Here is a 15,194-nt window from a genome sequence, read left to right on the forward strand (position 1 = left end):
TTGTGAAAAGAAAACAAAGCAGCCTTTCTTCACATGTTACAAGTGACGTCTGAAAATGATATAAAGTGCTCAGTGTTGATTCTCTGGAACAGATAATACCTCATGAATACATATATTAGTATTTTTAATTGTCAGCTAGAAATACTGCTGTCTGCTTTTGAGTACGGTCTAGTCTGAGGTGGATTTGAACTTGAAAAAACCCATCTCTATTAAAGGAATTCTGTGTATGATTTTTATTATTGTTGATTTTTTTTTATTTGTTTCCTTGTATTTTTATAGCAGACTACTTTAGAGAGATAGGTAGCTGAATGTGCAGAAAACCTGAACTTCTCCCTGCTCACAAGGAGATAAAGTACAGAAGTTTGAAGCATTATCCAGTTTAAGCAAGAAACTGCTGCTTTACAACATTCCAACTGCTGAGTTTCCTTCTGCTTTTACAAGAATGCTTGGGAGTTCACTGTTCATAAGAGGCCTATTCTCTAAGTTACTTAACTGAATTGAAAGTGATTTGGTTCAGGATGCTCTGCTTAATCTTTCCAATGTGTCTTTTCACCTGTTTCCAAGTAAGAAAACTGTTAATCTCACTAAGCAGAGTAAGTTCTCTAATAGCGTTACAGCTATGCAAAGCATCACTCACCCAAGGGACAAAGGAAAACATTACATTAACATATTTTCAGACTGTCCTGTACATCTTTGAATATGACAAATAAAACGCATTTTTAACATGACAGTTTGCATTGTCATTGAGTGCTATAAAGTTATTTTGAACTGTAGTGATTGCAAAGTTCTGTGAGGAGTGGGGAGGAGGGACAAAGTCACTACCAGGCTTGAATCACACTGTGTGTAAAGGACATCAAAGAAGATCAGTCTTAAGAAGACCAGGCTGCATGATTTTTTCATTTGCAGAAACAAATAAATCATTAGCTATTTGAGGCATGTGAGAAGAAAAGACTTTTTAGCTATATTTGATTCTGAATCAGTTTCATTTCAAAGAGGAGTTTAAAAGCCTGAATCCCAAAATCTCAAAATTGATAGGGTAAAAAATTGACAGAATAATCCCAGACATGGACAGACAGCCAATTCATTACTTTTAAATACTCTGAAGTGTCAGTTTTATTCCCTCAACTCAAATAGTCAAGAGCTGGTAACAAGGACACACAGAAAGGCACAATCTGATCCTTCTTCTGGAGAAAAGAGCAAAGCTTAAGGAAGAGGTGTGATCATGCACCTAAACCATCAGGTAGAAATGCATGGGGCTTGTGGACATAAGCCAGTGAACTTTGAACACCACTTACAGGAACAAAGCACAGTAAAGCCTCCTAAGTTGGTTGTAGAGCATAAGGACTGCCACAGCTCTCACACCCTTAACACCATTTCAGTATATCTGGTCACAAATCAAATCAGCAGTTCAGTGCTCTGCATAAGAACATAGAAATACATGCACATCCAGTGGATTGGCACAGCAAGGGCATTGGATCAAACCTCCCTCTGTGTTGGGATGTCCTAACTTCAGCTGTAACAGTTATTTTTCTCCTTATTAGTAGCTGGTGCAGTGCTGTGGTTTGGCTTTACTCTGAGAACAGTGCTGATAACACAATGTTTTAGTTATTGTTCAGCAATGCTTACCCTAATCAAGGAATTTTCAGTCTCTCATGCTCTGCCAGGTGAGGAGAAGCACAAGAAGCAGTGAGGAAGCAAAGACAGGATACCTGACCCAAACTAGACAAAGGGGTATTCCATACCACAGCATGTCATGCCCACCATAGAAACTGGGGGCATTTACCCAGAAGGCCCAGATCGCTGCTCAGGTAGGGCTGGGTATCAGTCGGCAGGTAGTGAGCAGTTGTATTCTCTTCCCTTGTTATTTCCTTTATCATTACTATTATTGGTGGTAGCAGTAGTGATTTGTGTTATACCTTAGTTACTAAACTGATCTTATCTCAACCTGTGGGAGTTACATTCTTCTGATTCTCCTCCCCATCCCTCCGGGACTGGGGGGAGGAAGAAGTGGGTGAGTGAGCGAGCGGCTGCGTGATTCTGAGTTACCAGCTGGGCTTAAACTACAACATGGGGGTAGCAGAAGTTCTCTACCTCAGTGCTAAAAGGGAAAGTATATTTGTGCCTCAATCGGTGGACTAGGTCCGTGGGTAGAAATAATGGCGAGATGTAGTAATATTTCTGACTCTGTTCATGCCTGTCCCTCCAAAGTAAAACACACCCTCATCGTGCTCCACCCTCTGACTTGCTCGGGAACAGCCAATTGCAAGAGCTGGGAGAGGAGGAACTGAGATCAGACTCTGTTCCTGAGAAACGCTGGGCTCGTTCCCAGTGCTGAGAACATCCTTCTTTACAGGAGAAAAAGTGAGACATATTTGTTCTCTGGAACTCCAATTGCAAGAGTTGGAAGAGGAGGAACCAGGACCAGACTCTGATCCTGAACACAGGCTGGGTTTGTTCCTGGTGTGGAGAACGTCCTTCCTTCCTTTACAGGAAAAAAGTGAGTCACGAATCGTGCTCAGGAACCACATAGCTTCTTTAAATTGTTGTTTTGGGCCATTGCTGGCAGATCTGACAGTTTGAAGTTGCTGCTTTTTGTTGGAAACTTGTTTTCCAAGTCTTCTGATCATTTGAAAGCAACGTACTGGGATCTTCATTGGTGCTTTCCTTCCACCTAGTGGACACAGGAAAGACTGCAGCAGGTTTGATTTTGCCAGGCAGGAGGAAGCTGGACCTCTCAGCCCCCCTCAACAACTGCTTGTGGCAAAAGGAGGGACCCCAGAACAGTGTCTGAGGAGTTACTTGAGCGACTCCTGCAGCAGCAGGACTCTCTACCAGTGCAAATTAGGCACACTGGAATCGCCTGCTGAGGCAAAATGGATAAATAAGAATTTTTAAAACCATTTGTTATCTTTTATTTGTGCTAGATCACCATTTTGCCTTTATGTATCTTCAAGTTGTTGTCTATGGGCTGAATTGTAAAGCAGCACTTATGTGATTTTAGATGTGTTCAATAAAGGCTCTTTCTGTTGAGGTTTTAAAATCCCATTTGTGTCTACCATTTTAAGAGGCCTTGCCCTTCAGTCAGTTGAGCACTGGAGCCCTAATCATGCACGGAGTTGAGAGCAAGGGAGGCTGTTTTCATTTGTGTGTTATATTTCACTGTTTAGGTGGGTGGTCAGCACTGCTGGCTCCACACATGGCTCTGTGCAGGATTAAAGGGTGTGCCTTGGTGCATCTTTGTCGTTTGTCAAATGGCTTTTGCAATGATACGTTGTGTCCCAACATTAACATGTTTCATTGCACTGTAACTCCTCAGCTTTCTCTGGCCACTCTCCCCTCTTCTGTCTTTGAACTGTGTCACAGTTCGCGTTCTTCATCTGCAAAGTGGAGTCTCTGGAGCTGTGGTTAATGATTACTGAGACTTTACAGCTGCACGTAAGTGTGCCTGCATTCATGCCAGGTTTTTTGGGTTTGTTTTTCTTTCTTTCAGGTAAAATGTTGGCTGCCTATTTTGATTGCCCAGGAGGCCCAGAAAATCTCTATGTGAAACACGTGATGAAACCAAACCCAGGAGAAGGAGAAGTGCTTGTGAAGGTCTCTGCCAGTGCTCTGAACAGGGCTGATTTACTCCAGGTATGTGTATGTTAAGCAGGTTAATGCACCAGAAAATGACACAGATTTTTTCAAGCCCCTCTCTGAGTTTTGACAAATCTGAAGAGTTAAACGAGAGACCTGGTGAGCAACGGGATGGGAGAGTTCAAGAAGTTATGTCTGTTGATTCAGCAGGTAAGTGTTTTTGTCTTGGTCACTGCAATGCTGGAGTGGTATGGAAAGGCAGCTGCCTTTCAAGAAAAGATACAAAACCAGAGCTCCGGTCTTTCTAGATGCTTAGACAATTCTCTGGGCATTTGAGATGAACATGAAATATTTCACTGACTCCATTACAGCAGGGGAAAATCACATTCAAATTGTTAAGTATGAGCTTTTTAAATTTGAGCTGAAAGCCACGCTCTGCTACTGGGGGCCATAATACTTCTCCAGTATGGACTGGCGTGGTCAAAGAGGACTCACAACAGATTGAATTTGCAGACAGAGTTTTAAAACTAAAACATACTTGGGAAACAGGAAGTGTTGCTAGAGTATAGAAGATGCTCAACTTACTGACATTTGCACAGTGCAAAAATTGGGATTAAATAAGTAGGAATTTTGGTTGGATGTGAATGAAATACTTGCAGGTCATTACACTCACTGATATGTGGCTTTTCTTTCCTTGTCCTCTCTTTTGTTTTATTTTAGAGGAGAGGGAAGTACCTTCCCCCTGAAGGAGCAAGCGATATTTTAGGCTTAGAAGCAGCTGGAAATGTGGCTGGGCTTGGACCCGGCTGCAGAGGCCAGTGGAAGATTGGTGATGCAGTGATGGCTCTGCTTTCTGGAGGTGGCCAGGCAGAATACGTTACAGTACCTGAAGGCTGTCTCATGCCAATTCCCAAAGATATGACTTTTACTCAGGCTGCAGCTATTCCTGAAGCCTGGATAACAGCCTTTCAGCTGCTGCACTTTATAGGTGAGAAGCATATTTGCAAATCTATCCCAGTAAAGGAAGTTTGTCTTCTTTTCTGTTCTGAAATCCTCTCTTTCTTGCCTCCACCTGTATGCTGTTTGTCTCCAAAGAACCTCTTTTCTGTCATTCCATTCACATGGGTCAGAATCTGGTATGCCAGATCCAAATCCTCAAATCTTGATTACGCGTCCCGAGTCACAACTTATTCTGCTGATTGCATATTTACAAGGAAGGATATGGAAAGATGGTCAGTTTTCTTTTCATCTGTATTTCTTAGCTTGAATGGCAATTTTCATTAAGCCTAATCCCTGAAATAACTTACATGTTCTCCAGACAACTGCAAACACATTCTACTTCTAGTGTTGCTGCAAGTATGACCATATCATGAACTTTCTCACTAATTGCTTGTGAATCTACAGTAGACAACATCTTCTCTCTTGTTTCGCAGAGGTATTAATTTTAGGTAAAATCCCCTCTGAGCTGATTTTAAAACAGATATAAGCTCACACTCTTCATTCTGAAAATGAGCTACCAAGGCACTAAAAGTAGCATTTGCCAGGGTTTTCCTCAGCTGACGAATATCCTTCTCCTACCCTTTTCAGCAGCAGCACCTAAAAGCTCCACTAAAGAACAGGAGTTACAAGCAAGTAACTGTCCTCATTACCCAAAATACAGACTTGCTGTGAGCAGTGCTGCTTCCTTTGGGCCTGTGGTCAATAAGGACCATGTCTTCAGGACTACTCAGTGCCTCACTTCCAGTAACAATCAGTGGAATACAAATGTGTTAGGGCAACTGGCAGATGGTAAAGTGATAATTAAAACTGCTTCTTAACACTATCCAGCACTTCTGGTAATTCTTCATTGTTGAGTGCCTGATTTCTCAGTAGTAACATTCTCCAAGTGTTTTCTGTTGGTGGCAGTGGATAGTCCCGATATAAAAAGGCTGACTTCACTAACCTCAGCAGCTTGGTCACAGATGCCCAGAACTGGCCAGGGCCAAGCTAAAGTCATTCCACTGGAGATGGTAAAATGGAGTCTTGTTAGTACACTGTGAGCTGTGTTAGTTCTGTATTTGTTTCTTTTATGAAGGATATGAAGATGCAAACAAAGCCCACTTAAGGGCATTTCTTTCAGCTTCCTCTTCAGTATTTTCCACACTGCTTGTGTTTTAATCCAAATGTGATGACAAAAGGGTAACTATTTCCTTTATGTCCTCCTTCAGGTAAAGTACAGGAGGGTGAGAGAGTGCTGATCCATGCTGGAGCTAGTGGAGTTGGTATAGCAGCCATTCAGCTAGTAAGACTGGCAAAAGCTATTCCCATTGTGACAGCAGGAACTGAAGCAAAACTGAAAGCAACAGAAAAAGCTGGAGCAGCTGTAGGGTTCAACTACAGGAATGAAAATTTTAGTGAAAAGGTCTTGGCATTCACCCAAGGTAAGAACCTCAATGTGAAAGACACTTACAGCTAAGGAGTGTGCACCGCCGAACCTACATGCACGTACACTCAGTTTCAACTGTCACCTTAGTTGGTGAAGGAGCAGACAATAATGACGATGTTGGAACAACCAACAGCCCAAGAATAGGCTGTTCAGCTCATTCAGGCTGAACATTCCTGTTCAGCCCAAGAATGTATCTTTCCTTAGTTTAATTGCACTCAATTTTCTGCATGGAATCTCTTTGTTTGCTTGGGGCATAAATATTGTGCCTGTGTTATTGCTGCCTCCACAAGGAACTGTGGGATCCTTGCAACTTGCCTTTTTAGGTGCTTGAATACAGGAACAAAAATTAGTTCTCTGTTAGAAAAAAATCAGCTTCTCTAAGCATTTGGGATGGTTTATGATACAGCCTGCATCTGGATATCCATATTGATCTATATCTATCTAAGTATATATAGATACCTGTATCTAATGATTATTTTTTGTCCCCAGTTCAAGAATTCCTCACAAATCATTGTGCCAATTCCTAGTTTCAGTAGAAAGATTTAAATAAGAATTGCAGGTTTGATTCTGTACCTGTAAAGTATAAGGTTTTAGTTCTGTCTGAAATTCTCCTGCCTTTCAACTACACTGTTGAAATATTTTCTGTTTCTACTTGAGGTTCTGGAGTAGATATTATTTTGGATCCTGTTGGTGGCTCTTACTGGGAGAAGAACATCAACTGTCTGAGTACTGATGGCCGGTGGATTATTTATGGACTACTAGGTGGAGGTGAAGTACATGGAGATTTGCTTTCAAGCCTGCTTAGGAAAAGAGCATCCATCCACACAAGTCTATTACGATCAAGAGACAAGAAGGCAAGTAATGGGTGTCAACAGTGTATACAGTTTCATCTTTAAATCAATGAGTTTTGAGAGCTTTCTTTTGATACCAATGTTAAAACAGAATCTAACACATTATAACCAAAAAAGCAGCACCTTGAACTGTTACTACATACTTTCGAAAATGCTGCAAAATTAAGTTGTAAATTCCCTTTTCTACCAAATGCATCCCTTTTACAACTGCTGAATCAGAGGAATGATGCCCAGGACTTACTAATGTACTTCACAAGTACCAAAGATTTGGCCTAAAAATAAAAAAACCCTCAAGTGATCAGGAAACTTCATCAAGTTGGGGGTGGGTGGGGAGAAAACCCCTGTCAGATCATTTTTCAAAGTAGAGAGCAAGGTCATTTGGATCCCTGTAAATTACCAAGGAAGAATCACCTCATGAGGAAAATTCTCAGATATTACAGTGAAAGACAGCAGTGCAGAGCCCTGGGATAGACTTTTGCATGGTTTAATACATAATATTCTCAAGAACTTTAATCAGTTTGAGTTTAAATGGTTCTGCACTAAGCTTACACAACTTGTTTTGGAGAATTTCAGTCAATTAAAGTATAATCCAAAAGTTTTCTTCTTGTTTGTAACTTGTACCTGTCAGTTGTTTACACGTCTATCTCACATGAAAATGTCAGGAAGCATCTCCCTGAGAACTGTGCACTGTGGTTAGAGATACCTCTGTGAATTAAATGACTGGAAATAACCTTCAAAATGCTTCTTTTCTCCTTCAGTATAAGGAACAGCTGGTGAAGGACTTCACAGAAAAGGTGCTGCCATATTTTTCCAGAGGAATGTCTCCTCACCTCAAACCAGCTGTTCACAGTGTTTACCGTCTGGATGACATTGCGGAGGCACACAGGACCATGGAGAAAAACGAGAACATTGGCAAGATTGTCATTCAAATACCTGATTTAGTTCCAGGGATGCAATAGTCAGGAGTGCTTGACAAGCAGAGAAATTGAACTTCTGCTTCCACATCGGAATGGTTTTATTGTGGGAAGGTGCCAAAAAGGAGGGGTAAAGCAGTGCCTTACAAACACGCTCACTAAAAAGAGATTTCACACTGCAGCTCTAGCATCGTGTCTTGAACACGGGAGGGAACTGCCAGGCCCAGCTCCGGGCTCCTTTACCGCCTGCTTCCTGGACCTTCCTCACAGGCTGTGAGGTATATAGGAATGATTCGTGTCAGCAGTTTAGGAGTTCTTATCATCATTGTACTTTGTGAGGAATCGAAAATCCTTGAAATCATTGTATCATGTGTAGAATGTATAAGAATGATCAGATTATGATAGATGTTCCTGTCAATACAATGATGAAAGAGAAGAAGAAACAAAGGAATAATCCTTCCTAATCAAACACTTTAAGGGGTTACTTTAAGGGGTACTTTAACTACTTGAATGTCTCAAACTCTTTGCTAATTACAGGGGTACTTTGTTTAACTGCTTGAGTGCCTTAAGGGGGTTAGGTAATCAAGAGATACCTTCTGCTACAGGAAAGGTGAAACTTGTGTATTGTATAAGTAACTATATAAGAAATGGAATTTAGGGGTCTAAGATGGTGGTTAAGCTTGTGACAGACATCCCCCATTAATGTATTGCCAAGGAATTCAGTAACTTTTAAAGAAGTTTCTTCATCTAAAGATAAGACCCCAGCAACAGGAGGAGAACAATGAAAAGGAACCACGTCGATATTTGGGTGAAGGAGACGACAGGATTGGTTGAAACCCAAGACCGAGGAGTATAAGAGGCTGTACCCCAGAAATCTCGGTGTGCGTGTTGGGTGAAGCACAGACTCCCCGGCGCACCCAGCGCTGCTCGCTTATTGCCTCTCGATATTAATCAATTGTAACAAAAAATTAATTAAATCAGATCATGGCCAAGACGGAATTTTTATAACAAGGCCAGGCGGCTGTATCCCGAGAGAGCGGCCTAAGACCCCCACTAACACCGACCCCAGGGCCTGGGCCAATGCCCACCCCACGAGGGGGCGGGGACAGGGCTGGGGGGGCGGGGCTGCACGCAGATCACGTGCTTCCCACACACCCGTGCGTCTCGGGCTGCTGTTCCGGCGCGGAGCACGCTGGGATAGCATCCGTTTCCCTCGCTGAGGAGAGCGGTGAACCACTGCCGAGGCTCTTTGCCCTGCCGGTGTTTTTCTCCCAGGCGGCAGCCCCCTCTTTCCGACCGGCGCCATGGCGATGCAAGCGGCCAAGCGAGCCAATGTGAGTGCTCCTCCCCCCGCCAGCTCCCTAGCCCGCCGCAGCCCTCCGTGGTGGTGAGAATTCCCCCGGCCCGGAGGCTGAGACCAGGCCTTCCCGGTTAGCCTGAGCACCTTTCCGCGTCCCCGGCCAAGGGAGCCCGTTCCCCTCCAGGCAGGCCTCTTGTTTGACAGAAACACGTCAAGCTTGTAGCTCTGAAGGGTTAAAAGTGGACCTGGGGAGCACACATACTGCCTCAGTGATGCTGGCCTAAAGATCTAGCTCGTAGGCAGCAGCTTTTAAGGTTTGAAGTGAGCACACTAGATCTAACACACCGTATGTTGTTTTTTCATCAGATTCGGCTGCCTCCAGAAGTCAATCGGATACTGTATATTAGGAACCTGCCATATAAAATCACAGCAGAAGAAATGTACGATATTTTTGGGAAATATGGGCCTATTCGACAAATCAGAGTGTAAGTATTTTAGTTCTTTGTGAAAACGATTTAATCAGTTTTAGTATCAGTATTCTTATTGCAGTAGATAGCAACTGGATTTTGTAGCTGAAAAAGTTAAATGCGCTTTAGCAATATCCATATGTGCCAAAGGTGGGTGTGATGATATTTCTGTGTGAATTCCTTAGAAAATAATATTGCTCGTAGGTAGGATGAAAAAGCTTAATTCTGATGTGGGCTTAGGTGTGCTGGTAAAAATATGGAAAGCTCCCCTAAGCAAGTGTTAAATATCTTTAACCTTTTATCTTAACTACAGGTAAAAATGAGAAAGGCAAAATCTGAAAACAATCGATTTTGATATTTAGTGAGTATTGGATACTTGACTGATGTGAAAATAGAGATATTACTGCTGCTGCTGGACCTGTTGACCAGAAACAATTCTCTGTGCTTCAAATACAGCTTGTCCCTGAGCCACACAGCTGTGAATGATGGTAGTCTGACTGAAATTCTGTTTTAAAATGCATAGAGATTATGCAGCAGATTCTGGTTTTTCTCTTAGTTACTTCAGACATTAAAGATGTGCATTTTGATGTTCCTTGTTACCCTGAGTACTGTCTGAATGCTACAGATAAAACCATAATTTCATCTGGTTAGTATTATGTTCCACTAAGGCTCTAGGGAAGAGTTGGCTGAAGCTGGAATTCAGAAAGCACTTTTGGGAACTGTAGTAATGCTGTTTAGAGTACTGACACTTACACAGAAGGACTGGGTTTTTTTCCTATTACGACAAGTATTTTAGGAAGGAAGGGGGAGGAAATTAAACTTGGTGTTCAGTACTTAAAAGAAAACATTGTAAGTCACATATCAATAGGTGTACAAATAGAAAGAAAATTTAGTTTATATTTGGCATAGGTTGTTGTTTGTTGGTTTTAGTTTTTTGGGGTTTTTTTTGTACTGGTGGCAAAATAACCTGCAGCATCTCTGTTACTGATGAGGTTAAAGTGGAACATATCTTTGTTATTCATTTATATCGCGCTCCAATTCCCCATGCTCTGGGACTGGAGAGGGTGATTAATCCACAGTTAACTGAATTGTTTCGACTGTGCAGGATGTAAATACATAAACAGTTAAACAGACCAAACTTAAGTACCCCAAATAGTGTACCCTGTTAAGTACTCACTATGGCTCATTTTGATGCCATAGTGTGGTTGTTCACTGTATATAATAAAATGAGTTTTACATCTGGAAATGCCTCAGTAAACAAACAAGAATGGGGGGGATCAATCATACTGCTGGTGCTGTGTTGGGAAGGTGGAGCTACTGAGATCCTTCTCATGCAGGGAAGTGCAATAGAAGTGACTGCAAAAGTGGCCAAAGTAAACTTACTGCTTGGCCAGATAGGTGGGATTCTTTGCTAATAAGCATAAAGAAGAACAAATACTAAAGGGTTCCTGAAAATTAGGTTAGAACAGCATGACAGTGGGATATAAAGAATTAAGATGTATTGGGGGAGCTTTCCATCAGTGGTGCCCTGGTGTATATGTCCAAAGGTTTGTTCAGAACTCCTGGCTCATATTTTCCACAGACACATCCATAATATGGAAGTCCTGTTATAGTCACTTGTGTGTCTAGTGTGGTTTTTATCCCATTCTTCTCTTTGCATTTGTATATATTCTGGTGTGGATATGCACGGTATCATTTATCCTCAGGAGTTCTCTTTTGAGAAGCAAGCACCTTTGAGACAGCTCTGGTTATTAGGCTTGCTGTAGCTATCTTTTTAGCTGAGGTCTTTTGGATCTGTGAACTCTGCCGTCTCTCTGGGCTGGTTAGGCTTATGTGCTCAGACGTGTCTCCGGTCCCTCAGGCAAAGGAAATTAGATTGATGGCCTGATAGGCAATGGTTGTGCACCTGACCTGGTCTTGCACTAGCAAGGCTGTTTTGACTCTTTTAAATTGACTTTGTGATATGCCCAGAGCTGTATTCCATCCTGGGGAGGCATCTGATCCAGACAGCCATTAACTGACAGCCCAGCCTTGTAATATTAAATAAACCAAGCTAATGGCTCTAATGAAAACTTAAAGTATTTCCAGAAATATGACAACCCCTGACAGCAACAGCTTCTGATGGCTGTTGTGGAGAGGTGAATTTCCCTTAAGGAGCATAATGCAGCACATGCTTCTCTTTCGTTATCCTGTCTCTGACTCTGGACTGTAAGTGGAGGTTGGTGTGGAAAGCGGGAATGTATTTTAACATCCTGAGAGGACATGGGGTAATGGCTTTAAACTGAAAGAGGAGAGATTTGGATTAGATATTAGAAAGATATTCTTCCCTGTGAGGCTGGTGAGATGCTGGCACAGGTTGCCCAGAGAAGTTGTGGCTGCCCCATCCCTGGCAGTGCTCAAGGCCAGGTTGGGTGGGGCTTGGAGCAACCTGCTGTAGTGGGAGGTGTCCCTGCCTAAGGCAGGGGGTTGGAACTAGAGGATACTGAAGGTCTCTTCCAACCCAAACCATTCTGTGATTTAGAAAAAAATAAGAATAAATGGTTTTCTCATGAAGTTGCATTAGTTAATTTAATCTCAGTTGGTGCTGAAGACCAATAGAACTATTTCTTGTTAATTTTGTTGAACATTAAAATTCATCTTGCCTTGCAGTGGAAACACTCCTGAAACTAGAGGAACAGCCTATGTGGTCTATGAAGACATCTTTGATGCCAAAAACGCTTGTGATCACCTATCAGGATTCAATGTGTGCAACAGATATCTTGTTGTTCTGTACTATAATGCAAACAGGGTATGTACACTTGGGTTTTTTTAAGTTACCTGTGAACACAGCTAGCACAAAAAGAAATTCAGTTTGAAAAGAAGGTGCTTGGGTAATCTTAAGAAATTAATCAAAACTGGCAGTGGGAATTGATTGGATAAATTGACAGGATTTCATCTTTACTTGGTGATCTGTGTGGAAAAAAAGGTGTTAAAAAACATGTTTCTGGAGACTGTGCTTTGGAGAAGAGGAAGCAGGGGCTTACAGCTGCACATTTGCCACAGAATGTGAGATCTTGTGTGCAGGTAAAAAGATGTTCTGCCTGTGACTTGGTGTGCAGAGTACTGAGGCATTTTCTGGGGCTAAGGATTAAATACTGCTGTTGGTGTAATTCCTAGTGATGTTGGTTGCAGTTACCAGGAAATAACATGCAGAAGATGAGATTTTTTTATTTCTCACATATTTTCTCTTCCTAATTCCAGGCATTCCAAAAGATGGACACAAAGAAGAAAGAGGAACAGCTTAAACTTCTCAAGGAAAAATATGGAATTAATACAGACCCGCCAAAATAAACTGCTCTTTTTGGTAAAACTGTTTTCAAGACCTGCCATTGAATTCTTGACCTAAACATAGGAATTCCCAATTAAGTATAATTTTTTCCTTTAAATTTTATAAGCTGTAATTTGAATCTTTAGATCTTTACATTAGAAGTAAATAAATGTAAAACACTGGAAGATCTGCTTTAAGATTACATTCCCATAAATAGACACGGCTTCTCCGTGTTGTCAGTAACAGTGCAGCGTAGCCCCAGTCCTGTTTCTAGCAGTACCTTTTAAGATGGGACCAAGCTGGTTGAGCATTTCGCACCTCCTGAAGTTCCACCCAGCCTCCAGGTGGCAGCAGTTAATCCAGAGAGCTGAGGGGGCTCTGCCTGAGCTGGCTGCGGGCAGGTAAATTTCATTTGCTACTTTCTGAAAACAGAGCATTTCAGTTAGTCTCCCTGTTACAGTGATTTTTGTCTGCTTTTTAAAGAAGAATGGAGTATGGTTTGATATTTCATACCTGTATATTTTACCCAAATTGTTGTGCATTTCTCCTAGGAGTGTTTTTGAGTTTTTGAAGGAACCTCACTTCCTTATGTGATCATTAGGTGGCTGCTTACTAGAAACAAAGCAAGCCTAAGTCCATGCTTGTAACAGTTTCTTTTACAAACTATGGAAAATCATTTGCCTTTTAAAAGAATCCAGCTGCTCAGGTTACTTCAGTCAGATCGTTCCCAGTGACTGAGACAAAGCTGATAAGCTGCAGTGAAATAATCTTCTTCTAATAGTGCATCACTGCAGGGTGATACAGGAAAGTTATCACGTACCATGTTAGGAGTGGCAAGAATAAACCTGATGCCTTTTAATGTTAAGTAGAGAACACCTGACCAAAACAAGGCAGTAGGTGAAGGTGGTAGTTTTCAATACCTGTAGTGTGATTGTTTTCTAATTGGTGTTTTTGAACTGTAATATATTTCATGTACAGAAATTCTTAGATGTAGCATCTGGTAGAAGATAAACAGATGTAAATTTTTGGGGGTTTTTTTAGCACTCTTGTCCTATGAATAAAAATAAGTGTACCACATGGGTTATGCATACTTTGTATTTTGGAAGTGGAAAAGAATCACCTCTACCTCTGTTCTGAACCCGCTGGGAGTTATATGAATGTTGGTAGTATCCTTCCTCAGGAGAATTTATCTGCTTGGATGTGATATTTAATTCCCTGAGCAGACAGCTTCCAGCAAGTGCAGAACATGGGCAGATGCAAACACACTTTGTCTGAGGATTTGGAATTTAAGTTAGGGTTGGGTTTTTTTTTTTCAGTACATTGGACTGTCATAAAGGAATATTTCTGTTTTCTTGGATTTTTTTTGTTTAAAATTGTCACTTAAAGAACCATGCTGGTTTTGGGTCCGTTGACTAAAAAAATAAATATTGTCTACCTTGTGGGTTGTTTGTTTTTTTTTTCCAGCAAGGCTTGCTTTATGCTGTGCTACTTTTGCATGCAAGCTTTCCTTTCAGAAAGCAAGTTGTGTTGCCTGAACACTCATGGTTCAGGTAAGACTTTGTAGAGCATCTGTTGCCATACATGAACACATATGTTCAGCATGTGAGTGATAGGGAAGAACACCCAGCTGTGGGTACCATGTCTGACACTTATGTGGAGGAAGTCCCTTGCAGCTGCTGTGTGCTGCACAGATCCTTTGTTCTTCCTCATCTGGTGAGGAGGAGTGTGAAGGGTGGCAGTGATGCTCTGAGCTGGCTCTTTCACCTCTGAGTGCCTGTCAGGAGGTAGCTGAAATGGCTGGAGTGTGATTTTAGCTTTGAGTGGGTCCTCAAAATCCCACCTGTTGCCTGACCAGTGAGTCTGCCTTATCCTCTGTTGCAGACCAGTTTTTGGGGGTGCAAGTGAGAATTACATCCAGTGTCTCTAGTAAAAAGTCTTGTACTCATTTTGTGGCTTTTCATACCCATGTACTTCCCTAAAACTATGCTGCTTCCTGCAGCCTTGCAGGCCCCAGAGAGCTGTCCCTGCAGTCAGGAACCAGGTGATGAGAGACTTGGAGCCTGTGAGTGGCTGCGGTCATCTCTGAAGCACAGAACAGTCATGACCTGACCTGTGCTGCTCCTCTGGTTGGGTGCAGGTGTGTCACAGGTACATTAAATGTGAAGCAGCTGTGATCTGCTGTTGTTCTTAGGTGAGCTGTACTGCTCCAGTGACAAGTGCCAGCTTGATTTTGGGGGCTTGTCTGTCAGATTATACAAACCTAAATTTCAAAAGCAAAACCCAGCTTGCCTTAAAAACATTTAAATGAATGAATTTCTAATGATTCTGTGTCAGCATCCATAGCTTTTAAATTT

The 15,194-nt window shown here is 41.9% G+C and overlaps 2 protein-coding genes across 2 annotated transcripts; both read left to right on the forward strand.

The window, feature by feature from the left end:
* Nucleotides 1–2,118: 2,118 nt before the first annotated feature.
* Nucleotides 2,119–7,846, forward strand: TP53I3 (tumor protein p53 inducible protein 3). Its single transcript, XM_061372346.1, has 6 exons — nt 2,119–2,497; nt 3,491–3,633; nt 4,297–4,564; nt 5,784–5,996; nt 6,659–6,855; nt 7,611–7,846. Exons 2-6 carry the CDS (start codon nt 3,496–3,498, stop codon nt 7,809–7,811), a joined length of 1,017 nt encoding a protein of 338 aa, XP_061228330.1. The 5' UTR covers nt 2,119–2,497; nt 3,491–3,495; the 3' UTR covers nt 7,812–7,846.
* Nucleotides 7,847–8,975: 1,129 nt separating this feature from the next.
* On the forward strand, nt 8,976–14,275 carry SF3B6 (splicing factor 3b subunit 6). Its single transcript, XM_061372353.1, has 4 exons — nt 8,976–9,100; nt 9,433–9,551; nt 12,183–12,321; nt 12,774–14,275. Exons 1-4 carry the CDS (start codon nt 9,071–9,073, stop codon nt 12,861–12,863), a joined length of 378 nt encoding a protein of 125 aa, XP_061228337.1. The 5' UTR covers nt 8,976–9,070; the 3' UTR covers nt 12,864–14,275.
* The last annotated feature ends 919 nt before the right edge of the window (nt 14,276–15,194 follow it).

This window comes from Neopsephotus bourkii, unplaced genomic scaffold (assembly GCF_033783945.1).
Source record: "Neopsephotus bourkii isolate Nb327-2 ecotype Australia unplaced genomic scaffold, CSIRO-AGI_Nbou_v1 NB_1600, whole genome shotgun sequence".
Lineage (NCBI taxonomy): Eukaryota > Metazoa > Chordata > Aves > Psittaciformes > Psittacidae > Neopsephotus > Neopsephotus bourkii.